At 54.0% G+C, this 25,642-nt stretch overlaps 1 protein-coding gene across 1 annotated transcript in view; it reads right to left on the bottom strand.

Moving 5' to 3' along the window:
* SLC29A3 (solute carrier family 29 (equilibrative nucleoside transporter), member 3) overlaps positions 1-18,911 on the bottom strand; it is a 40,037-nt gene extending 21,126 nt beyond the window's left edge. Inside the window, exons 1-2 of the mRNA XM_012663596.1 lie at positions 18,866-18,911; positions 15,072-15,370 (exon numbers count right to left, since the gene is read on the bottom strand). Coding sequence (XP_012519050.1) covers positions 15,072-15,370; position 18,866 — 300 coding nt within the window. The 5' untranslated portion in view covers positions 18,867-18,911. The remainder of the gene's footprint in view (positions 1-15,071; positions 15,371-18,865) is intronic.
* Positions 18,912-25,642: the final 6,731 nt, after the last annotated feature.

The following is a 25,642-nucleotide window of genomic DNA, read 5'->3' as shown; positions in this document are numbered from 1 at the left end:
GAGAGGTGGTGAGGGCTGGGGGAACCTCGGGCAGCCAAGGCGCCTGTCCCCCAGGGTGCTAATGAGAGAGGCCTGTCAGTCACCACTCTGAGTTCTCAAACCCGCGTGGGGCAAGGCCCAGCTCTGAGGAACAGAGGAAAAGCTCCGTCCCTTGAATGTCTGATCTGATCTCCCAGAGCTCCGCTATCTCCACCTGCACCTTGCAATTACCTGGAACTCGGGAAGGACTCAGCCCCCAGCCCCCAGAAGCAGTAACATCAGAGGTCATCCTGTCAGGTAACCCAGGGAGGGAAAGGAAGCCCTGCAGAATGCTAGTTAACCGTGACCATGAGCAAAACTGCTTACACGTGGCCTGCACAGACCCCAGCCCACATGCTCTCACTACAGCTTGTAGGGCAAGGCACAGCTGGAATCACTCCCATTTTACAGAGAAGCAGCCTGAGGCTAATTTCAGAGGCACACAGCTGGGCTGGTGACAGGACCTTGTGACGCAGGGTGGGGCAGGGACCTGGTGGAGATACATTTATCATCACTCTACAAATGTAAAACGCACGAGCCCAGACACTGTCACCGGGGCTACAGCGTGTCATCAGGATGCCCCAGTGGCTGGGACTGGCAGCCCCCGTGCCTTCCTAAAAGCAAGCAGGTACCAGCTCCTGAGATCTGAGAGACACATTTCTTTCAGTGTGGGTGGCGCAGAAGGGCTATCTCTTCTCTCAAACCCCACCGCCCATTCCCCAGGGCATATCCATGGGCTCATGGATTGCAGTAGTGTTAAAAAGAAAAGAAGATTAAGAGAAAGACCCCACCTGCCAGCCACCCGAAATGGATGGGCGTGGTCGGCAGCTGAGCGCAGACCGGTGGGAGAGGGCAGTGTGGTCAGGAAGCAGCGGGCAGGCTTCCCAGCCTCTGTCCCGGCTGTGCAAGCCGGGGTGGGGGTGGGGCTCGTAACCCAGCCTGTGGACAGACCCTGGCCCAGGGGTGCCAGGCGCCATCTGCTCCCCAGAAGCCAGGTCAGTAGGGACAAGGCACTTCCGGCCTGGGCTTGGGGCACTTGAGTCACTTGTGATGGCGACAAGGAAACTTATTTTCATCTGCTACACTCCGGCCCAGTTTGTGAACACCAGAAAAGGGGGAAACACTCTTCAAACACAATTTAAAAACCCACAGGAGCCAGCTGGCCAGATGTGAGGCCCATTTTATGACGGGGAACATTTCCTCTCCTCCGCCACGCTGAGAGGCTCCGTGCTAAGCATCTCTTCTGGAAGAATTTAATTCTGGGCTCAGAGTCCAGGTAAAGAGGTTTCTTCAGGCAGGGAGGCCCCGAAATGAGCCCGTTTATCTCTGGCAGGCCCTGGTTAAGCTTCCTCTCCCCTGAATGCCATTTGGGCACTTTGAAACGAACGCAGCAAATTAGTCACGAGCTGCGGCAGGCTCGATGCCCGTGCCACTGAGCGGCTTCTGCGGGGCGGCTCTGCGCAGCCCCCACCTCCAGAACGTGGCGGCGGACGCAGCTGGGCTCCTGCGGGGCGAGGAAAAGCGATTCGAGCCTGGAGGTGGCAGCTCAAGGCAGCAGAGCGTTACCTGGATCACAGGGGCATGAAATTAGCAGCAGCGAGCAGGCTTGAGCCAAGAATAGTTTGCCGTTGCAAACTCGCTGCCTTCGCGTCGCCGAGTTCCTGGCCTGGGATGCTGCAGGGAAGGTGCCCTCACCCTGGGCCTCAGCTGAAATCATTCCTGAGCAGGTCGGGAGGTGAGCAGAGAGGGCAAGTTAATGAGTGTGTGGCCCCGGGCATGGATGGCTGGGAGGGCTGGCTGGGCAGGGAGCAGGGGCCAGGGAGATCCTAGGCTGGGTGGGGTGGCCAGGGGCCTGAGGACAGAAGAAAGCCGTGGTCGGAATCACATAGCGGAGCCCTGGCAAAATGCTGACCAGACACACTAGGCCACTGCAGCCACCCTAAGGATGGGGAAACTCCTTCAGACCTTTGCACGCAGCTCTCACACCAGCCCTCTGTGCCCTGGCCTCGGCTCACGGGGCCACTGTGCTTCCTGCTCTCTGAGCCTCGGAGGCCCTCCCCAGCCCTCGATCCTTTCTCACACCTCCTTTGGAATCCCTGCCAGAAAATAAGCAAAGTTCCTGAGTCTTCTGGAATGGGCTTCCCCACTTCCCCTCCCCGTGTGACTTTCTAGAGCACACCGCTCCGCTCCCTGAGAAGGGCTCTTCCTCCAGCCTAAGCTGACTTGTCGGAGGCTCGCACTGCTAATTCTCACCTTCCTGCCTGGATTTCCTCTCTCTCCTTCACTGCTGGTGGCTCTTTCTCTGAGGGCCAAGAGGCTCTTTTAGGTTTCCCTTTGGCTAAAAAAACCAAAACCATTCTGACTTTGCTTCCTCCAGCCACAGGGCCCCTCCTTTCCTTCACTCCAGACTTCCTGAAAATGTGGTCCATGCCCACCCTGCCGGCCCTCACCCCTCCCCGCTGCCCTGGGGAAACGTTTCCTCAAAGTGTCCCCAGGGGCCTCCTTGCAGCCTGCGCATAGCCAAGGCCTGGCCCCACTCCTCACACTCCTGAGGCTGCACGCCGCCCCGTCTACAGCGGGCTGGATTCATGCCTCCCCAGACCTCGGAGTGTGACCTTACTTGGAAACAGGGTCTTTGCGGATATAATTAACTAAGACGAGATCACACTGGAGGAGGACGAACCCTACACGCGAGGACCGGTGCACGTCTGAGAGGAGGAGAAGGCCACATGGAGACGGGGGCAGAGACTGCAGGGACGCTGCCACAAGCCGAGGGACGCCACGGATCGCTGGGAGCCCCCGGGAGGCTGGAAGAAGCAAGGAAAGATTCTTCCCTCGAGCCTTGCTTTTCAGCCCCTAGTCTGCAGTACTTGGTTACAGCAGCCAGAGAAACTCACACGCCACGCCCCCAGCGTGCCCCTCCTTGGATTCCCAAAGCCACCCGCCATCATCTCAGTCCACCTCTGGCTCTGCCACCCTGAGGCGCCTCCTGAGCGCCATCTAGTTCCCTCCCTGCCTCCTGTCACAGTCCCAGATCTAAGGCCTTCAAGGAGACCCCCAGCAACCCCTCCCAAGGCCCCATGCGCACCCCTCCCTTTCTCAGCCCCTCTGCAAAGTTTCTTTGGTTTCTCCTTCGCCCTCACCCCAGGCCGATCCCATCTGCTGGCCCCGTCTCCGACTCACGTTCCCGCCCAGTGCACCCGCCCCTCTGCCCACCCTGGGCCCAGCCGTGCCCCCAGCTCCCACCTCCCTCCTGCCTTCGCTCAAGCTCCTCCCAGGGACCGGCCACCCTTGCGCCACCTCATCTGCCTCGCAGGTCCAGCTGCCGCGCCCTCGTCGCCTTGGAGCCCTGCCTCCAGCACCCCCATCCGGCACCTTGGCGCACCGTCCCCCTCTTCCGGCTCCTTGTCAGGGCACCTTGGGGGCTCCAGTTTGGTTAGACGATGGGGGCTGTGTAGGCGAGGGAGGCTGAGGGAGGCTCGGGATGGTCTCGGGCAGCAGGCTAACAGGGGGTTGTTTCAGAAGGGACTAGGGACCTCCAGAGGCTGCTGAGCAGCCGATGGTACAGTCGGGACCCGGCACAGAGGGGGTGGACTGAGCGGAGGGGGTGGGCAGGCGGCAGTGGCTGCTCATTCATCCGTTCATTTATCCACCCAAAAGTGAACGGCGGTGGACCTTCTGGCGCTCAGTCACTTATTCGACAATTAACGGCTGAGCACCTTACGCGTGCCCGGGTGCGCTGGGCTGGGGACACCGGTGCTCCAGTGACGGAGGCCACAGAATGAGTGAACAGCAAGTGGGGGAAAACACCGCAAGTTAGGATAAATGCAATAAAAAGTGAAACCAAACAATTGGCTGAACTAGAACCTAACGGGGGAGACTGATGTTGGCAAGGGTAGTGAGATGCCTCTTAAAAGGAGGTGGTGTTTCGGGAGACCCACAGGATAAGCTGTGCGAGGGGAAAAGCATTCTGGACAGAGGGAACAGCGTACTGTTGGCCCTGAGGCAGGAATGAGTTTGGTGTGTTCGAGCAGCCACGGGGGTGAGCGTGGAGTAGGGATGGGGAGGGGGAGTAGGACGTGAGGCTGGGGCCCAGGCAGGCTGTGGCGGGAGGACGATGGGAGCCACTGCAGGACTCGAAGCGGCTGAGAAACCTGGTACCAGTGTGCACTCCCTGGCCATTCCTCCCCATGCTCTGCTGTTCTGAGCATTCTTTACCTCATGCACCCCTCCGAGGGGAGATTCATGTTCCAGATGAGGAAACTGAGGCTCAGAGAGGTCAGGTAAGTTGCCCAAAGTCACAAAGCTTAAACTCAGGCCTCTGTCCCCAGAGCTCAGGCCCCTTTATCTGGCACAGTGGGTATGTCTTGTATCTGCTTATGTCTTAAAGAGATCACGTCTGCGGGCTCCATGGGGAACGGATTGCAGGCGATGCCCAGGGAGGGGGGGCGAGGGGGGCGCGGACAGGCTGAGGCTGGGGTGATGGCCGCGGCGGGGAGGACTAGAGGGATAGGGCACGCTCAGGTAGGGTATGCTGCTGACCAGGCAGGGAGAGGGGGTCTGCTCTGGTGTGATCGGAGCATTCTGGGCAAAATAACCACTCCACAATGAGAAACCCCATAGTGAGATCCCAAACCCCCTGAATGTGGGACCGTGGCATACATCCTGCGATGATGGGTCTTCCTCCCGTCCACCCCCACCCAGCACGGACACGACAGCCCTTCCACAAACACTTAGAGATGAATTCAGCCTTCCACAAGTATTTACTTCACTCACTAGATAGTATAGATATAGGGGAATCCTTCTACTAATATTTATTTAGCGCATTAGCTATTCTAGACCTGGGAGATCTGGCTCAAGTCCCGCCTTCATGAAACTGCTGATGTAGTTAAGGAGACAGCCAGCATAAACAAACAGATGACACGTCAGGCAGTGATAGTGCTTCGAAGGAAAATTAAGCAGGGTAGGTACCTCTGTAACAGATCCCGGAACACCAGCACGGGAAGGGACCACACGGGAGCGTCCCAAGACCAGGGGTTGGCAAAGGACAGCCCTTGGGCCAAATCTGCCCACAGCCTTTTTGTAAATACTGGAACTCTGCCCTTGGGTCATGCCCACTTGTTCACATATTGTCAAGGGCAGAGCTGAGTAGCAAACAGAGATTGTGGGGCCTAAAATATTTACTACCGGGCCCTTTGCAGCAAAAGTTTGCCACCCCAGTCTGCGCAGTCTAGTCTCATTTCTTAAAGTGGGAAACAGAGCCTCAAATCGCCCAGCAAGCACAAAACGATGAGAAACAGAAGTGGGCTCTCTTGAGTCCCAGGGTCCTTCTGCCACGCAGGGTGAGCAGAGAAAATGGAAACATCATTTCTCTCAACCCTTTCATGCCCTTCCTTTGCCAAACTTTCGCTAGGCCCCTCACCAGGGGCAAGCTGGCCTCTTTCATTTTCATCCTACTCATCCTCAGGCTGGAAACATAATAGGCAGAGAAGGCCCAGACACAGAGGGAGGCCAAGAGAAACAGGGAGTCTCGGAAACCCATGCACAAGCGACTCTGAGGTCCCCGAGGATGAGCTGATTCGAGGCTCAATCACTGCTGAAACCCAGGCCAGCCTGTCCTTCCTCTTTTGCAGTCTGACCTCTGCCACGTGGCCGGGGAAAGGAGGAAGAAAACCTTCCAAGAAAACTCCCCAGCTACCCACACAGCCCTCGCCTGACGGGGCAGTTTCTGTAGCCCCCAGAAGATCCCCATGCATCAGCGGCACAAGACCGACAACCGGGGACATGGGCCATGCCCTGTGACGTGGCGGAAATGAGGAGGTGGTCTGGGGGTGCTCCAGCCACTCTCTGTAGAAGAAACCCTGGGGACCACCAGGAAGAGGAGTCCTCAGCCCCATCGTTGAGGCACTTCCTCAACGACGTGCTATTTCTGCCTTGGGGAGGCTGCTTCTCTTTGGAGGTGCTCGTGGGCTGAAACCACAGGCTGCACAGACACCCACAGCCAGCGAGGACCCGCAGGAGGCCAGCAAGGGACCCTTCCCAGACTGACCACCCGCAGCGCAGGCGCTCAGATGGATTCTCAGTGGAGACTCTAACTCGGGCCCTGCTCTCTGGGTACTCACGGTGATCGATCAATCACGTTAAGGAGACGCTTGGCCACTTAAGGTCCAGGCCATCTTCTAATTTGTCCAGGAAATTGCCTCTGGATTCTAAGGATGCATTTAGGAAGAAACAAAATCGAAGGCAGGGAGGGAGCGGCCGCTAGCCCGGTGGGCCAGGGAACACGGTGCGGGTGGGGCCGGGGGGTCATGAGCACGTGGGGAGAAAATAAACAGAGAAGCCGAGGCCAGCAAAGGCATGACTGATAGCGTTTTGAGCTGGGCTTTTTCTCCCCCTTGGAGAGATGCAGGAAGAGTTAAAAACAGAAGAAAAAGCCATCACAGGTATATTTACTGGGAAAGGCACGCTGGCTGGGTGTGCAGTTAGAATCAGAGGGTGAACAAGGGAATTAAAAAATATGACTCACTTTTGGTTCTGATTTTTAAAAAATGGTTTAGAGCAGCCATCCATGCCAGCCCAAGCGACTGGCAGCCACTCGCCCACACCCTGTGGCAGGAGGCCTGGGGCCCCTCCCATCCTGCCTGGCTCCCAGACCACCCCCCAGCTCCTTCTCTGGGGTGACAAAGCTCACCCCCAATCCTGCCTTAATGCGCTCTTATTGGGGGAGTTTCACCCAGCACCACCCTCTGGAATTTAAAAAGTGGGTTGCCGGCCGGGCGCGGTGGCTCACGCCTGTAATCCTAGCACTCTGGGAGGGCGAGGCGGGTGGATTGCTCAAGGTCAGGAGTTCAAGACCAGCCTGAGCAAGAGCGAGACCCCGTCTCTACTAAAAATAGAAAGAAATTAATCGGACAACTAAAAATATATAGAAAAAATTAGCCGGGCATGGTGGCGCATGCCTGTAGTCCCAGCTACTCGGGAGGCTGAGGCAGGAGGATCGCTTGAGCCCAGGAGTTTGAGGTTGCTGTGAGCTAGGCTGACACCACGGCACTCTAGCCTGGGCAACAGAGCAAGACGCTGTCTCAAAAAAAAAAAAAAAAAAAGTGGGTTGCCAAAGGGAGTCTAAACATCTTTTCCATTTGGAGAGAGATCTGAGTGGCACTAAGATCAGCCTACGGGAGCGCCAAGGTCGTCTACATCCAGAATGGTGGAGAAGGAAAGGCCGGTCCTGGATACCTGATCACTGCCAGCTGGCCACCTCAGGGCCACCTGGGGGGGGTGCAGTCAGCAGGGCAGGGGCTGGGGATCTGGGTATTTGGCAAGCACCCCAGGAGCTCTGATGCTGGGTTGCAGCCCCCGTTTGTCCTCGTAGCCACTCGGCACCAGCGAGTCACTTAGCGTCTCCACTCTCCTGCTCCGTAAAGTGAGGCCACGAGGCATCCTCCCGGATGGCTATGAGGTCAGAGCCAAGCAGGCAGAGCAGGGTTTTCAAATTACAGCTTGCAGCCCATTAAAGGATATGAAATCCATTTGATGGGTCACAGCCAGAGTTTTATTTTATTCTATTTTATCTTTTGCTGCCTTCCTCTCTATCACTAAAGGTGCGCTCTCTGCGTCCTTTTCTGGAACCTGCCTCCTCGGTGCACCCGAGCCCTCTGGCCTGCTCAGGGACCTCGCTCAGCTGGGCTCCCTCTTCCTCCTCACCCGTTTCCACTCTCCGCTGGACCACTCGCTTCAGCCCATGAGCCGCCTGCTATTTCTCCCATCGTAAAAATAAAAGAACAGAAAATTCTCACCCTTCCTGACCACAGCCCCCTGCATCTCCTGCCTCATTGCCCTGTTCCCATTGGAAGCAAAACTCCTTGAGACAGTCCCCTAGATTTGTCGTGTCCACTGTCTCTCCCCCCTGCCCCCGCCATGCTCTCTCGCAGCCTCTGCTCCAGCTTCTGCCCCCCCCCCCACGGTGCTGTTTCCCAAGGTCACCAAGGACCTGCGCAAGGTCAAACCCAAGGGCAAACTCTCTGTTCTCACCCTGCATGGCTTGCCACCAGCACTGCCTCTGCTGATCACTTGCTCCTCCTTGAAAACTGCATCCAGATGGGGTTTTCTGTTTTTGAGTGTAGGTGCTGCTTCATGGAGCTTGTTTCCATTATAGACACGGATGTCTTGCCAGGCGAAATATTGATCGTGGTCAAAAGAAGTTGGAAACCATTTGAAAACGCTGACATAAAGCACAGGGGTTAACAGCATGGACAACTCGGGCTCAGAGGGCCCAGGTCTGAGTCCCACTTGTCACTTACTTTGCACCTGGGAGCAAATGACTTAAACTTTTTCAGCCATGGTTTCCTTCTCTGTAAAATGGGGATAATATATTAATATCTATGTCTTTGGGCTACAATAAGGACCAAAAGAGATCATGAAAACAAAGCCTCTGGCACACAGTAGGTTGATTAATAAATATTGTTGAGTTAATGAACACATCAGTGCCCTTAGCACAGTGGCTGCACGTGGTAAGAGCTTAGTAAAGGCAGCGAATGTTGGGGTTCAGCGAAGTCCTCGCACAGCAGCTGCCGGGGAGGAGGTGAGCAGTGACTGTCGGACTTCCCTCCCTACTGTACCTGCAGCACTGCGTAAATGCTGCCAGGTGGCTCTGTGGGCAGAGAGCTCAGGGCCACAGAGCCTGCTCCCAAGCCACACAGCAGGGGAGGGCACTGCCAGGACTAGAGTCCTTCTGTTGCCAAATCCAAGTTCCTCCCTACTACCCTGTGGTCCCGTGAGACAGAACAGACCCAGCTTTTTCCCGGCTATGGAGCTGTTAAAAAACAGATGACCCCTGACTCTTAAAGCTCCTGGAGCAGGTAACCTTGGCTCCCAGTACAGCACAGAGAGGTCACCCAGGCTGCAATGCGGTGGCACAGAGGAGCAGAGGCCAGGACTGCCTCCCTTACGCGCTCATGGCTGACTTGCTCTTGCTTCGTGTCACCCCAGGTACTAAGACGCCCACCTTAAGGCCCAGCTGGCCCTGCTGCTCCTTTTCCAGGAGTCTGGGAAATGGGAAGAAAGAAGAAGGTAGCTACGGAGCCCTCCAATCCCCTAACCACCTGCACTTGGCTCCCCAAACCCAGCAAAGGGCAGTATTTACCCAGAGGAAGGGCGAAGGCTTCCCAGGGGCCAGCACTGGCTGACGCAGGACTGGGGGCTTGGGGAAGGCTCCCGCTCAACCCATGGCATGTACGAGCACCAAACCCTTTAGCCACCTACCTATGTTTGCAAGGTCCTGTGAGGAGCCCCCACTCTCTGAGGTGGACTAGGCCGATTCCTTGGACTTCCTGCCCTAACTCTACGAGGAAGAAACTTCCCTCAACAGCCAGGTGTGACGACTTGTACTGCAGGAAGTTCTTCCAGAAGGCTCACCTAAGTCTATCATGATGTAGCCTAAGCCCGTTTCATGGGTGCTCTGGTGGAGGCAGAGAACAGCTGCTTTTACCCCTGATGTGGTAACCTTTTACTTGGCTCTTACCTGGCTGCACCTTAGCCTCATCTGGAGAACTTAAAATGCTTGTGCTCAGGCCCCTCCTCGGACTGAATCAGAATTGGGTGGTGGGGCAGGTGACCCCAGTGTGCAGCCAGGGCTGAGAATACCGAGGTGGGTGGACTGGTCAGAGAGTGTGCTGGTTACAAGCATGGGCTCTGCTGACCTCCAGAGTGGTCCAAATCCCAGCTGTCACTGACCTTGGGTCAGTGGCCTAAAACCCACGAGCCTCAGTTTCCCCATTTGGAAACGGGGGGTGACAGTACTTAACTCACCAGGGCATCCTGTGGATGAAGGAAAACGGTGGGTCAAGTGGTGGGTGGGTTCAGGCCACATGGCAGGGATTTGGTAAAGTCAGCAGGTCATTGCCAAGACCTCTGATAACCTGACTTCTAGTTTCCTCTTCTTCCAACTATTTCTTCCTCGTTCCTTTTAACCTTCCTCCCTGGATTGGGATGCCTGCCCTTAGTCGTAAGGATGGCTCCCAAGGTATGCTATCCTGCTTCTTTGGAGGGCTGAGGGATCGGACCAGGACCAAGGGGTTGTAAATTAGGGGAGGGGATGCCCAGGACCACACACTTGCTGAACCAGGCTAACCTGGCTTCCTTCCCTACGGCAGGAACCTCACTTCATATCTGTGCCAGGCCACCTGAAAGACCAGAACTCCTTTCACAGTAGCCACTATGACCCCTAGATCTTCTTCTGTTTCCTTGCAGAGCCATGCCATCACTATCTTGGATTGGGGTATGGAGCCATACGATAACTAATGCAAGAAATATTCATTATGTGCTCCTACGTTCTGGGGGCACATCTGGGGATGTACAGTAAGAGAGCTATATTCACTAGTCGGGGAGGCATCCTCATCTGTCATGGTAGATGATAACAGTTCCTGCCTTACGGGGGTGCTGTGGGGCTAAATGGGATAATGCAAGCAAAGTGCCCAGCGTAGCATCTCCCCCACAGCCAGCCCCTGGGGTTTCAGGCTAGAAAAGGAGGCCAGACTAAGAGCAGGCTCTCCATAGGAAGGAAGCTGGTGTTTGTGGAGTTAGGATGTGGGGCGGCCCTGTCTTCAGGACAGTCGCCTACACATCACTCTCTGAATATGTTTCCAATTTTGTAATCAGTCATCATCTGTCCACCTCGATGCCCCATGAAATTCTCTGTAGGCCTTCCCTGCTGTGTGATTTGGGGCAGGTTACTTAACTTCTCTGAGCCTCTGGCTTTTTGACTGAAGAAAAGGGTTACTAAGACCTGACTTGCAGGGTTAATGAGAGACAATGTGTCAGCACCGCCCACCAGCCTGGCGGGCTCAGAGTCGGCTCAGGAACTGGCGGCTGTCGTGGTCCCCTGCGCCATCTTTTCATATCAGCTCTTCCCTGTTCGCACTCTAAGTTTTTGGCCCTGGGCCAACAGACCTGTGGCGGCTTTATTTAAGGTTCCTATTCCAGAGAACAGAGAGGAGAGCGCACGGCAGGCAGAGTGCTTTCCAAACCATCCCAAAATGTGTCCAGGCTGATGACCTTGAAAGTGACATAATTTTGGGGGGAGGTGTCTGGGTAAACATTCGTACTGGGTCAAACTCCCCATTAAATGGTATCCATCCCTGGAAAACATTAAAAGGAAAGAACAGAAAAAAGCTAAACATCCAGACTCACAGCTAATTGAGTTGCAGGTAGTGACTAGAGACAGACCCATCCGACTCTTCCCCTCCTTCCCCCAAAGCTGCGCTCAGGTGACAGGGCAGACCAGCCGCCTCTCCCGGGGAAGCCAGGAAGAGGGAGAAAGAGCTGGGGAGGCGGGTGGCAGGAATGAGGAACGAGGCAAAGAAAAATGGCCCGCAAAATGCAGAAACGCCCCAGCATGCTTGCTTCCCAAACCCAGCCCATGAATCGAGGGGTGACAGGTCTCCCATCTCCGATGCCAAGAGCCAGGAGCTCCGGGCAGCCGCAGGTACTACATCCGCACCTGCCAGCACTTGGAGAGGCGATAAAGCATTGCAGCAGGGCCTGGAATGCTAAGTGCCTGCAGCTGGGAAGGGACGGCCTTGGGGTGGGAGCAGCTCCCGGCTCCCAGAGACCGGCCTGGGCTGCCCTCCCTCCCGCGGCAGCCTGCCCTGGGCCCAGGCGGTGGACAGAGGACGTGGACAGGTGCACACGCGCTGGCCGAGACAGGCAGGGATCTTCTGCAGGAGGCCCAATGGGCTGGGTGATTTATAGAGGCCGGCAGAAAGCTGGGACTCTTGAGTCACCGGTAAATAGAAGTGGATCATAAAGCACCCCAGCCAAGCCGGCGCCTCTGGAAATACACAGGTCTGCATGCGCTTAGGAGCGTGGGCCCCATCCCTCAAGTGATAATTACAATAATAGCGTTTATAGAGCACCCTGGATGGTGGTGCCAGACCCTGTCCCTAAGTACCTTTAACACACGTGAATTAACTTCATGCTCACAACAACCCTAAGAAGCTGGCGGTGGTGTTAGGCTCCTTTACATACCAGCACAGGGAGGCAGCACAGGGGCCACAGAGCTACGAGCCAACGGAAGCAGATTTGAACCTAGAAGCCAAGCCTGGCCAGTGGCGCCCAAACTCGACTGTGCCTGCCAGACACCTGAGGGTCTTGGTAACACACACATCCTGACGTCACTAGCAGATCCCGGGGGATGCCACTGGCCCAGGGACCACGCCTTGAGTGGCAAGGCTCTCGGCTGCTACATTACATTCCTGGGGTGCTTCCTCAGCTACAGAAATGGTTTGTACTCCACTGCTCCGGCCCCTGGAGGCATCTCCCAGTTCCTCTGTTAACAGAGAAGGCCCTCGCGGGTGTCAGAAACGCCAATGCTCCCACCCCCTTCAGACTAATTCCATCAGAATCCTTGGGGTGTGGCCTGGAATGGCATTTTTAATTTTTTTTTTTAGAGACAGGATCTTGCTCTGTCGCCCAGGCTGGAGTGCAGTGGCACAAGCACCGCTCACCGCAGCCTCGAACTCCTGGGCTCAAGCAATTCTCCCACCTCGGCCTCCCAAAGTGCTGGGATCACAGGCGTGAGCCACCGCCCAGCCTGGATTGGTATTTTTTAAGAAGCTCCCTGGGTGGTTCAGATGTGTAGCACAGCAGAGTCCTTGACACAGACAATGGAGATGCCTCTTTTGGTGTGTCTGACTCATACCCACAAAACTGAGGAGAGGTCCCTGGGGTTAGGCCAGGGATTTCCAAGGTGCTGTCCGGGGAAGGAGTGGTGGGCCACCTCCTGGGCCACGTGAGGGGTAGCACGCTCGCTTCTTGTCCGTAAGGCACCCCTGGAGAAGAGGGGCACAGCCAGGGCGGCGGGCAGCACCCCATCCTGGGTCAGCCGCAGAACTGAGGCTCCTGACAAAGACTCTGGAACAAAACTTTAGTCAGGCTCCTCTGAGCCCTCTTCTCAACAAGGCCTTGACCTTGGCCCCGACCCCGCCCAGGCCCGTCTGCAGCCTGCCCAACCCAGTCTTAGCAAAGAATCCTGCTAAATCATATTAGCCAGAATCCCCCGCCCTTGACATCTGATCAAGTTCCCTGTCCCCCACCTTTGACATACAGACGTCCCTCGTATACATGGGGGACTGGTTCCAGGACCCCCGCATATACCACAATCGGAGCACACTCAAGTCCCACAGTCAGCCCCACAGAACCTACGTACAGGAAACGTCGGCCCTCCATATGCGCGGGTTTTGCATCTCTTGAATACTGTATTTTTGTTACTTGTTTGTTGAAAAACATCTGCATGTAAGTGAATTTGCACAGGTCAAACCCATGTTGTTTAAGAGTCAACTGTGTAATCCTTGGCCGGCTTACAGCAAGAATCATGTTAGGCCAGTTCGGCAAGAACCCCCACCCCTGAAGTTGCCTCTTAGTAATTTCTCTCCACTGACCCCCACCCTGTTCCTCGGCTGTAAATCCCCACTGTCCTTTTCAGAGCTGAGTTCCACCTCCCTCCCCGACTACAATGTCTCTTTTTTTTTTTTTTTTTGGAGCCAGAGTCTCACTTTGTCACCTGGGCTAGAGTGCCGTGGCGTTAGTGTAGCTCACAGCAGCCTCAAACTCCTGGGCTCAAGCGATCCTCCTGCCTCAGCCTCCCGGGTAGCTGGGACTACAGGCATGCGCCACCATGCCCGGCTAATTTTTTCGATATATTTTTAGTTGTCCAGCTAATTTCCTTCTATTTTTAGTAGAGACAGTGTCTCACTCTTGCTCAGGCTGGTCTTGAACTCCTGAGCTCAAACGATCTAACGGCTTCGGCCTCCCAGAGTGCTAGGATTACAGGCGTGACCCACCGCGCCCAGCCTACAATATCTCTTAAATAATGTTTTCCCCTTACTGTTTTAACAAGTGTCAGAACAATGTTTTCTTTAACACTCTTCCCCCACCACCCCCACCGTGGAGAAGTCACCCAGCAAGGGAGCAGCCTGTCAACGACACACAGTTCAGGCTCCTCACCCTGACAGTCAAGGCCCAGGCAATGACTTCAAGGCCGGGCTACGATCTCAAGCCTTATTTCTCTCTTACTTGTGCCTCACACGCAGCAAAACCAGAGGCTTCACTGTGCCACATACACCTCAACTTCCCTCGCCTTCTGCCTTTGCCCAGCCTTTTTCTTCTAACTGGAGTGTCTCCTCCACATTCTTTAAATCTACACACTTTGAGTCACAGCAACCTCTCCCCTGGTGACCACACTACTTATCCCCAAGAATGTATGTTTCCCAGTCTGCCATAACTACAGAATCTCTCATTTTAGCCGGCATGTGGTTCTCTGGGAGAAAACTACATCAAAAGACCCCATTTCCCAGCCTCCTTTGCCGCTGATGTGGTCACATGACTGAGTTCTGACCAGTGAAATGTAAGTAGATCAATGTGCGTTACTTCCAGGAAGAGTTCTTAGGTGACAGGCCTTTCCTTCCTCTCTTCTTCCTACTGATGTAATGGCTGGAGCTCCAACAGCTATCTTGGACTGTGAGGTGGCCTTGGATGCAAAAGCTACATGTGGTGAAGCAACTGGGTTCCTGACACCACAGACCACTATACCAGCCCTGGGCAGGCCCTACAGGACTTAAATGAGGGAGAAAAATGGCTTTCCACCTTGTTTCAGCTACTATTCTTTTAGAATTCTCTGTAACTCCCAGCTGAACTTAATATTATTAAATCCACACCTTCAAACCCCTGGAGGCATGGACTCTGGATTCTTGAGTTCACCACGCTACACTGCACAGAACCATCGTTTGTGTCTTCTTTCCACGTCAAATAGTAAGCAATGTGAAGGCTGGGATTGTGACTCATCGTCTCCATCCTCCCCTAGCATGTGAGGCAGGAGGCCTCATACACAACACAAAGCACTTAGGACTGAATGGAGTTCTTTCTACTATGCTCCACACAGCTTCCCAATCCACACCATATTCTCAGTGTGCTGCAAACCTCCCTGGGATGATGCACCCAAGTACAGCCCACCCGGGCTGCTTGGTCCCACCTGCTTCGAGGGAGAAACACGCCCTTACCAGGATGTCTGAGCCCCCAGAGTCCTCTCCTGTAGCCGAGCTGGAGGAATTGCTGAGTTTGAACATCCAGTACTCCTTGGCAGTGATGAAGAAGCTCCATGGCATTAGGCTGCCAACGCCCAGGCTGAAGAAGATGATGTAGGTGGCGTTGAAGCGGTCCTCGGGCCTCTGCAGGCCAGGGGACAGGCAGTCCTGCTGCCTCTCGAGCAGGGCCTCCTGCTCAGCTCGGAGAGAGCTGCTTATGCTTCTGTAGGTGGAGTTTGAACTGTGATGAAACTCATCCTCAGGGACAATAGCCACTATTGGAGCAGGGAGGGAAACAGAAACAGGGCAGGTGAGCTGAAACCGAGGCTGGGGACAGCTGGGGACTCGCCTATCCTACAAAATGACTATACCTCTACACCCTGGCGCCCATAAAGTCACCAAAGACTGGTTGGAAAGCAGCATTTTTAAGGATCAGGGAGAAAGACAAAAATCAGACTTGGAGAAGGACAGATGTCAGAACTGTAAGTGACCCAGAGGTCACCCATACCAGGAAATAGCAACGGAGACAGCATAAAAGTGTGGGATAGGCTGGGTGTAAAACGTTGTGTCATAGTGGGGCCTGCGGCAGTCAATCTGGGAAGGCAGACGTGGTCTAAAGGCATTCAAATTTCTATGCAGCCACAGGAAAAGGAATTAGGACCTGTGATGGGCCAAGAATGACCTCTAAGCTCTTTTCAACTTTATGTAAAAAAAGTAAGGAACAGGCCGGGCGCGGTGGCTCGCGCCTGTAATCCTAGCACTCTGGGAGGCCAAGGCGGGCGGATTGTTTGAGCTCAGGAGTTCGAAACCAGACTGAGCAAGAGCGAGACCCCCGTCTCTACTAAAAATAGAAAGAAATTTATCAGACAACTAAAAATATATAGAAAAAATTAGCCGGGCATGGTGGCGCATGCCTGTAATCCGAGCTACCTGGGAGGCTGAGGCAGGAGGATCACTTGAGCCCAGGAGTTTGAGGTTGCTGTGAGCTAGGCTGACGGCCGGGCCCTCTAGCCCGGGCAAAAGAGTGAGACTCTGTCTCAAAAAAAAAAAAAAAAAAAAAAGTAAGGAGCAGGATAGTGTGTAGAATATGCTACTATTTATGTAAAAAAAGTAGGGAAGGGAAAATCTACACACACATATGTATTTGTATGTGCACAGAAAGCTCTGGAGGAATACATGAGAAATTTCTGACAGTGGTGCCTCTTTCGAGGGAGACTAGGATGGGGGACCTCGCTGCACACTCATCTGTGCCTTTTGAATTTTGAACCATGTGAATTTATCAAGTGTTCGAAGATAATTAAGATTATAAATAAAAATAAAAGCATCCAAATTAAATAATAATTTTTAAAAAGCTGACGTTGTCTAGAGTTGTCTCCAAACCCAGCGTGGGACCTCTTTTGACCATTCCCTTGTTTCATTTGTGGGGAAAGAGAGGTCCAAAGAGCGGAAGGTCACGGGCTAGGTAAACGGCCAAGCCTGGGTTTGCAGCTCCTGCCTGGGGCCCACCAGGAGACAGTCACTCCCCATCCGTGGTGGCCCCTAAGTCCATGAGGACTGAGGACTCTGGGTGCCAGCACCTATTGCCTACATGGTCTTGGGCAAAGTTACCAGGCTTCTGAGCCTCAATTTCCCCATTTGGAAACCTAGGGAAGCCCTTTTTACGGTGGTTATGCAACGGCACTGGCTGGCAATGCCTGACGCGGTAGCAGCTGTTGAACAAACGTCAGCATCTTCCCCGGCATCCTGGGCTTGTCACCTGGCTGGCCGGCCGCTGAATTTGGCTGCGAGGTACATGCCTACTTCTATGCTCCAGATAGCACCTAGGGTATGGCAGCAGCTTGATAAATGGGAAATATTTCCACAATGCTGCGGATGGGATACTCTGGAGTCACTTCTGCACTAGCTTCCTCCCTACCCAATAAATCAACAAAGAAATGCATCCCGGCTCCTATAGGAGGCTGAGCCTTATTCTACAGCAGAACCTTTCTTCCTGATAGGATGGGAACACACCTTCATATGGGCGCAGAATCTTATCTACTATTCAGGAGAACCTGATAGCATCCCTTGGCATTAGACAGGGCAGAAATTATTGGCCCCTTTTTTCAGATGGAAAGACTGAGGCCTTGCTTTGTCCCACATTCAAATAGAAAGAATTCCCCAATAACCAAAATTAAGTCCAGTACTCACACACGCCAAGGTCTGTGCTTGGCGTAGGTCGCACTTGAGCCTGACAACAGCCTAATATGATAAGTACTATATTCTATGACCCATTTCAAGATGAGGGGTCTGAGGTTCAGAAAGGTTGGGTAACTTGCCCAAGGTCACAGAGCTACCAGATAGCAAGAGTGAAATTACACAGCTAAGCAGTCTGGGGCCCTTGCCCGACTCCTCAGTCTCCCTGGGAGCACCGGCTGCGAATTTGAACCCGTGCCTGCTGGTTCCAAGCACAGATATCTTTTCTGCAGGCCTCAAAGCCAGTGAGCCCTGGGCAGAGGCAAAGGCAGCAGTGTAGGGCACCCTGTCGATGGTTGCTGAATGAGTGGACTCTGTATGACCAGGACATCCTACGCACCAGGGCGGCACGAACCCCCGAGCCAGCAGGCAGGAGGCTGCCGGATGCCCGAGCCCAGAGCATCCTGTCAGCAAGTCTATTTTAAACTCCCTTCCCAGCCTCCATCCACGCGGACACCAGTGTTCACAGGCTAACCAGACAGCACGTGCACACCCACGCACACACACACGCACACATAAAATTAGCGTTTAAAAACGTAAAAAATAATTATGACCCATACAGGACAGCAGAGAACTGGCAAGTGGTTCTTCCCAGAGGCTCCAGCTACGGGGTGGGTGCAGGGCCAACCCTGGTCACTCAGGACCACACTTGGCCAGGGCCCTTCTCAGCTCTTGGCATCTATTTGTTGAGGACCGTTCAGCCTTGACTGAGCTTCCGAAGAAGGAGCCAGGAATTTTCTCTAACCCGGGTCACAGGCCAGGGCACTGAAGTGAGCAAAGTCTTATTAGTCTTTATAAAAGCTAGCTGTTGGATTTTGGATTAAAAAAAGAAAGAAAAAAAAAGGCAAGGAAGAGCTCAAGCTTCCCCAAGATAGCTGGCTGTGGCCTGGCGTGTGTTCCTCCGCCGTGGGCTTGGCCCAGCTCCCTCCCTGGGTGACACGGGGCAAGGGGCAGCCGCCCCCTCCCCCCAACAAAGAGGCAGAAACTAGTGAGCTCTTGAGGCCACCACAAAACGCCATCTAGCTGGGGAAGCCTGGGTGCTGGTTCCAAGAGGTTTCTGACTCTGGCTAAGTCAGTCTCCTCTCTGTGCCTCGATGTCCCCATCTGTGAAATGAGGGTAGGGAGCCAGTGACGCTAACCTATGGAAAGCACGGCTGGGAAGCACAGGGCATCACCCAGAGGCCACAGACACCCCCTGCCTCGGGCTTCCTAATGTGGACCAACTGAGTCAGCCACCCTCCGGATACTTTGGGCTGACTTGCCCGTACGCAGGCCCCCACATCCAGGCGGTGAGGTCCAGTCTCAGGGAGGAGGGCAGAGAAGCTGGGGGAGAGAAGGCGGAGACCCAGCAAGAGGCCGGCAGAGAGTAGGCAGGGAGAGGAGGGACGCTGGGGAGGGACGCAGCGAGAGGCGCCACTCCCGAGGCGCCGCGGAGGGCCTGGGGCCTTGCGGCTCCCGCGGAAGCCCCGAGGGGCCCGGGAAGGAGCCGCTGGGAGCCCAGAGCAGGGGCAGCCGGAGCCGGGAGAGCCCGCACTTACTGTCGCCGCCGCCGCGCCGCCGCCGCTGCCTCCGGGCGCACGGCCACTGCCAGTCGGGCTCGGCGGCCCGCAGGCCCGGCTCCTCCCCCGGCCCGCCCCGCCCCGGCCGCTCTTCCCGCTTCGCTAGGTCGCTGGTCGCCTTTTGTCTTCCCCTTGCGCTCCGATGTCACCTCCCCGTCTGGCGCTGGGCTGGGGCAGCATGCGCCCATTTCACAGGTGGGGAAAGGGAGGCTCCCGCGCCTGCGGTGGAGTGCGCGGTGAAGCCGGGCCTCCCGGCCGCTGCGGCCGCCGCTTCTCCACCCAGGAGAGGCTCGGCCCTCCCCTCCAGCAGCCTGCGCCCCAGGAGCCGGAGTTGCTCTCCCCTCGCCCCCAGGCCCCTGCAGAGGCTCCCTGCAAATGCAGCCCCCACCGCTCCCTGATCCCCTGCTCCAGCGGTGGAGCAGGGCCCCCTCCCAGGCCAGGCGGCTATTTTCAGGAGACCCAGAACTTGCACCCTGCCCTCGGCCCCCTGTACGTAACAGCTGCTGTGTGCTCTCCGGAACAAAGCGGGAACCCCTTCCTGACCCCTGGTCCTGCCCGGCTCAAGCAGCAGGCCTCTGGATGACTCGGCAGGGCAGGAAGTTCTACGGCCATCGGTCCTGGTCCTTGCGGTGGCCACCCCAGGGCTCAGAGGTGCCGCCGTGCCCCTCGAGGCCGTGCCCGTGGTGGTGTGGACAGGTTCTCGGAGCATCCCACTGGATCCCACAGCATCTCGTCTCATAACCAGCGTCCCGCAAACACTGGCCTGATCACAAAAGCCCCGGGGCTCACACCCAGTTTCCAGGGCCGCTCCAGAGTGCTGCTCCCGGCGGGTGGGGCTTTATCTGCCCTGTTCTTTCTCGCTCAGCACTGGGCACGCGATAAATGTTCCATGCATACCTGATGAATGAATGCAGTTCTTACTCAGTGGGTCAGGGCTGGGGCTCCAAAATAGATCTATTTAACAAGCTCCCCCAGCAGGCAAGTTTGGGGAACAGCAGCCTAAATTGTCAGAAAGCCCTCCAGCCCAGGAGAGGAGAGAGCTGGAAGCCCCTGGGTGCCCCCCACCTCTCCCCGCCAGAATCTTGGCTCCACACTTGTAAGCCGAGGGATGGTGGTAAAATTACTAAACCTCTCTGAAACCCAGCGTCCACGTAGGGCTATTAAGGGAATTAGATGAGGAGATCCATGCCAGGCCCTCGCCGCAAATTTCCTTCACGTCCAAGGAAGAGCTCCCCCATCCCCAAAATGTGGTAGTTTATATGTGGCAGTTTATTTATCAGGCCTTAATTTTAGCCTTCTTTATATTTGAAAAGACACCCTCAAATATAAAAATCATTTTCATGAATGTTCTCTCATTTGATCCCCACAACCCAGTGAAATGGGACGGTTGTCCGCATTTTACAGATGAGGAAACTGAGGCTCAAAGAGGTAAAGCGGCTTTTCATAGCACACAGCTGGCAGTGATGGGGTGGCAGATCCCAGAGCCAAGTCTGTTTCTTCCACGCCACGTGGCAAACAGGCAGGTGCGGCTGAGGAGGAAGAGGACGGCATGCATGACGAAAGGCTTTGGTTCTAGTGAGGGCAGAGGATCAGGGCTATTTCTGGTCCAGCCCCCACACCATGATCCCATCTGTTTGAGGCTCTAGAGCTGTGTCACCTGATGCCTTTTTCTCCGTGCAAAGTCCTGAGTTCTATGTAGCCATTTTTACCTTTTATTTTTGGCAAGTGTGTGTGTATGTGAGTGAGTGGGACAGTTTTAGGACACCTGCGGAGAGAGTCGGAGGACCAGGAGTCCTCTTCCAGAGCGTGGAGGCAGCGCCAGCCACTGGGGGATTAGCTGGATGCTGGGGCTGGGTTTAGCCAGGGGCTCCGGGATGGGCTCCGTCATTAAGACAGAAAGACTTGGGAGGAAACAGGTTGCTAATGCATCCCTGGGACTGCTTCCTGGCCAGCGTGGGCTCGATTTTCCTCCAGAATCTAGATACAGATGGCAGCGGCAGTGTCAGTTTGAGGACACAACGAGTCAGGTACCACTGGGCGCTCAGCTTCCCAGGGAATGTGTGAGGCTGGAGGGGATCGGGGGAGCATGAGAAAGTGGGAATCTACCTCTGCCCCTGACCAGCTGAGTGACCTTGAGCACATCTCTTCCCCGCAGGCACCTCAGTGACAAGATAACAAAAACAGCCACCTTTAGAGATCATCAGAGAAGAGGGAGACCGGGTCAAGACGGGAGGAGACAGAGCACAAGTGTTTGTACCAGGCTGACTTGGCAGCAGCCAGGCTCTGGGGCTGGGACCAGCACGGGTGGGAGTGCGGGCTGGGGCGAGTGGGCCCAGGATTGGCTGGGCTCCTGTCCCTCGCCTGGACTTGTCCTGGACAGGCCACACAGGCCCCGTTTGATAAGTGCTGTAGGGGAGGAAAAATAATTTTTTCTAGCCTTCATGAGTTTGTAGTTGGGATGGACCGTGGTAATAAAAGAGAGACTAGCAAGAGAAAAACAGAAGTTTAATAACATGTGTACTTCATGTATACATGGGAGATGCTCAGAGAAATGAGTAAATCTCCAAAAAACATGGCTTTGAGTTCGGACTTAAATAGTCTTCGACTGAAACAAAGAAAGAAGGGTGTGGGGAAGGCCAGTTATGGGGAGGCAGACAAGGGCAAACTTTGCACAGATTTAGGTCACTGCCTTCTGCATTGGTAATTTAGTGCCGTCCTCTTCCTGGTGCAAAAGTGGAGACACCCTGACAAATGGAGATTTCTTCCATAGACAGAAACTTCTCTTACAAAAGGGTAACTGTTGCTCTTGTTGTCAGAGCTTCTTCTGTGTCTGCAGTTTCTCAAAATAACCAGTTCAAAATAATCCTTATGCTGAAGAGGCATATTTTGGGGAGGCATGTTCTGGTCTCCTGTAGTCATAGTTTGGGGTAACATATCCTGAGTCACATCAGTGCTTAGGAATGGAGTGGCCTTGAGGGTCACCAACTCTGCATCTGGGATGGGGCCGGGGTACATGGGGCATTGCCACAGAGTCGAGTTGACAACCACCACCTGCATGGCAAGCATTGTCAGAGAATGTCAGGGAAAATATCTGTAAGTGGTAAAGTACCACACATCCATTAGGCATCTTTATTCCTGAACACACATGAAGAAGAAAAAGGAAGAGGAGGAGGATAAGAAGAAGAAGGAGAAGGGAAGGAAGTCAGGAAGAAAGGGAAAGGAAGGAAAAGCCCAAACATCCAAAGCGCTTTCCACTGCGTTGATATTTTACAGCTCTCTGTCTTTGAAGAAGCACCATATCCCTCGTTGGTTTGGAATACCCTGAAAGGTTCTGAGTGCTGGCAGAAGCCGCCCTGCTGTTACAAAAGGACTTGCTCCTGGCCCCAGGGAACTGGAGGATGTGATGCCAAGGGCTGGCCTGGGAGGCCTGACAGGGGAGCCCCCTGGCGTGGTGGTCAGAACTGGGCTCTGGAGCCAGACAGACCTGGGCTTGGATGCTGTTCATGTGTCCTTAGGAAGTCAAGCCTCAGTTTCCTCATCTGTAAAAGGGCGTGATAATACCAAACTAATAGCCTTCTATGAGGCACAGAGGAGGTGACCAATAATAGTTCCAACTGCTGTTAAAGAAGGTGAGTCCTGGGGACACTGAGCTCCACTCTGGCTCTGCCGCTGCAGGAACCATCTCATTGAATCCACCGCATGGTACTATTGTCAGCCTCATTTTGCTTATGAGGAAACTGGGATTCAGAGAGGTTAGTACCTTGCTCAGAGTCACACAGCTAGTAAGCGTCAGAGCCAAAATTCAAATTGATATCCTTTTGCTTTCAAGAGCCCACTCAGGGTCTCCATTAAAAGTGGTTTGGGGTAAGGGGTCATACAAACCCCCATCTTCCAGGACTGGAGCCCGGCAAGCTCCCCTTGTCTCTCCTTTCCAGAGTCTGCTGACCTGCAGGCCATTAAACAATCAGGAAGAGCCTGACTATTTTGCGCAGGCTCTGTTCATGCAGGTGTTAATCACCCTAGTGCCTTCCGCCCCAGTAAGCCTCGTGGATGGTGGGGCGCACTGCACGGAACTTGTGGGCCAATGCTGCCATCTCGTGGCACTTCTCCCTCACTGCACACGCTCGCAGGCTGGGGTCATTCACTGGGACTCTCCCTTCCAGGGTTACTGGGTACCAAGCAGGGCACACAGATTGGAGGTAAGATATCACCCATAACTGCTGACTCATAACTTCTCTGCCCCCATATCACTAACTCTAATTCACGTGCCCCACTCTGACCTCTCCATGCTGGTTTGACGGCTCCCTCTGGGAAAGTTCTGAACGTTCTGGAGACCCCAGTCCTCGCCCCCTCTGTCTCCCCTCCGTCCATCAAGCATCTCTTTCCTTCCATCCTGAGCCAGCTGGGATCCCAGGACATCATGTCAGTAAGACCTCAGTGGTACCCTAAATCCTCATGTCCCTTACCTTTTCCTTGCAGTCTTTTGTAATGACTGGTAGACAGATGTATTCGAGTTTAACTCTACTATTTTTTTCCTATCAGCCCACCTGGTCTATGTTCCCTTTTTCTCCTTTCTTGTCTCTTTTTGGATTGATCAATTTTAAAAATTATTTCTTTCTCACTTCTATGTGTTAAATATTCTCTGAAGATTATATTTAACCAAGCATGATTTATTAGGTTCTAATATCAATTAGCACATTTCCCACTTTCTCAAGTAATCCAGTTACCTTAGAACACTTTAATTCCACTTACCCTGCCTTAACTTTTGTGTTACTAGTTTCTTATTCTTTCTCTCTCTTTTTTTTTTTTTTTTTTGTTGTTGAGACAGGGTTTTACTCTGTTGTCCAGGCTAGAGTGCAGTGGCGTCATCATAGCTCACAGCAACCTCAAAAGCCTGGGCTCAAGCGATCCTCCTGCCTCAGCCTCCCGAGTAGCTGGGACTACAGGCATGCGCCACCACACCTGGCTAATTTTTAAATTTTCTTTGTGGAGCAGAGTCTCGCTGTGTTGCCCAGGCTGGAGTGCAGTAGCTATTCACAGGTGCGATCTTTGATCATAGCTCATAGCAGCCTCGAATTCCTGGGCTCAAGCAATCCTCCCACCTCAGCCTCCCGAGTAGGTGGGACTCCAGGCGCCCAGGTAAGTATTTCTTTTAATTTCAGTCTCTTAGGAACAAAGTTTCTCAATTCTTGTTGGTCTGGAAATGCCTTTTGAAGGATATTTTCACTAGATCTAGAATTCTAGATTGGTGGTTATTTTCTTTTGGCATTTTAAAGATGTCGTCTCGTTATTTTTTACATTCTGTGGCTTCTGTTAAGAAGCTAGCTGTAAATCTTATTGCTACTCTTTCGCAGGTAAGGTCAGTCCAGGAAAATCAGTCAGCCCTGGTGCTGGCCTTGCTGCCCTCCCCCCTCCCTGGAGAGAGAAACAGTCTGAAGGGCACTAGGACAGAGGCCACATCTGCGGCTCTCACCAGCCTAGGAAGTCCAGGTCCTTCCTGGTCCCAGCCACAGATTTTCAGCTGCCACCTGGTGGCTCTTTCGTATCATCCTACTGGGCTCTGGTCATCGGAATCTCACGAACAGAACGGAAATAGCAATTATCAAATATTCGTCCTTGAGCTTTAACATCAGAGAACTTTTTGTGACTTTTAATCAGCAGTCAACAGAGACTGAGAGATGTTGCCCTAAATCTGTTCATCTGTACAGTGAGTATAATAATCTGTATTTACCCGTGATTGTGAAGATTCGTGTACTCACTTGATAGACCCAGACCCTGTTCTTGTGGCCTTCACGATGTAGTAAGGGAGGTGGGCGTCAAGGAGATAACAACACATAGGTGTGTTGTTACCTGCAGAGGCGGATCCTCCGAAGGAAACACGTATCCATAAATGCTGTGAGAGAGGATGATAGACAATCCTGAGAAGGAACACTTAGAGATCTGAGAGATGTCTAAGAGCAAACCAGATAAAGAGAGAAGCAAGAGAAATCCGCTGGGACGGAAGCCTGCGCAAAGGCCCTGTGGCACAAGTGAGCCCCGTGCGGAAAGTTCGGCCGCAGGCCAGCGTGGCTGGAGTGCGGAGAACAAGAGGAAGAGCGTGCAACACAGCTGCAAAAGGCGGGGGGCCCTGTCAGCCACGTCCTTATCCCAAGAGCAAGGGGAGGCCCCTGGGAGCTGTGCAGCCTGTGACATAATCACACGTACGTTTCAGAAGCTCCTCTGGCTTCTGTGAAGAATGAACTGGACAGGCAGGAGTGGACATGGATGGAACGTTCAGGGTGTTACTACAGTGGCCCAGACCACGTGTGACCAAGTTAGTTTTGAATATATAGAATTTGAGGTGCCAGTTGGAAAAGAGAATTGAATTTGAGACAGCATATGGCACATACGTGGTGACTATTTGATTAATGGTATATAGATATTCAGGTATACAGAAACCAGGCTACCATGTGGGAAGAAAAGGGTACATAGATCTCTTTTGACACTTTGACCTAGATCGGCAGTGCCAATTCCACCTTCCTCAAACCACAATTTAGAGCAAGGCCGTCCATCAGTGCGAGAAGGCGGAGCAAAGAGCCCTGGAGGCCCCTCCAGGGAGCCCTTGGTGAGCAGCAGGTTGAACCCTGGGAAGGAATTTGCCTTCACGTGATGGGCTTGTAATTCCAAATCTACTAAGAAATAACAAATTCCAGGCTCAGAAAGCCTTGACTGCTCCTGGCTGAAGAAGATGAGGCCATCAAAGGCTGGATCCCCGGT

This window comes from Propithecus coquereli, unplaced genomic scaffold, assembly GCF_000956105.1.
Source record: "Propithecus coquereli isolate 6110/MARCELLA unplaced genomic scaffold, Pcoq_1.0 Scaffold812, whole genome shotgun sequence".
NCBI lineage: Eukaryota > Metazoa > Chordata > Mammalia > Primates > Indriidae > Propithecus > Propithecus coquereli.
Note: the sequence above shows the minus strand (reverse complement) of the source record. Positions and strands in the feature narration are given on the sequence as shown.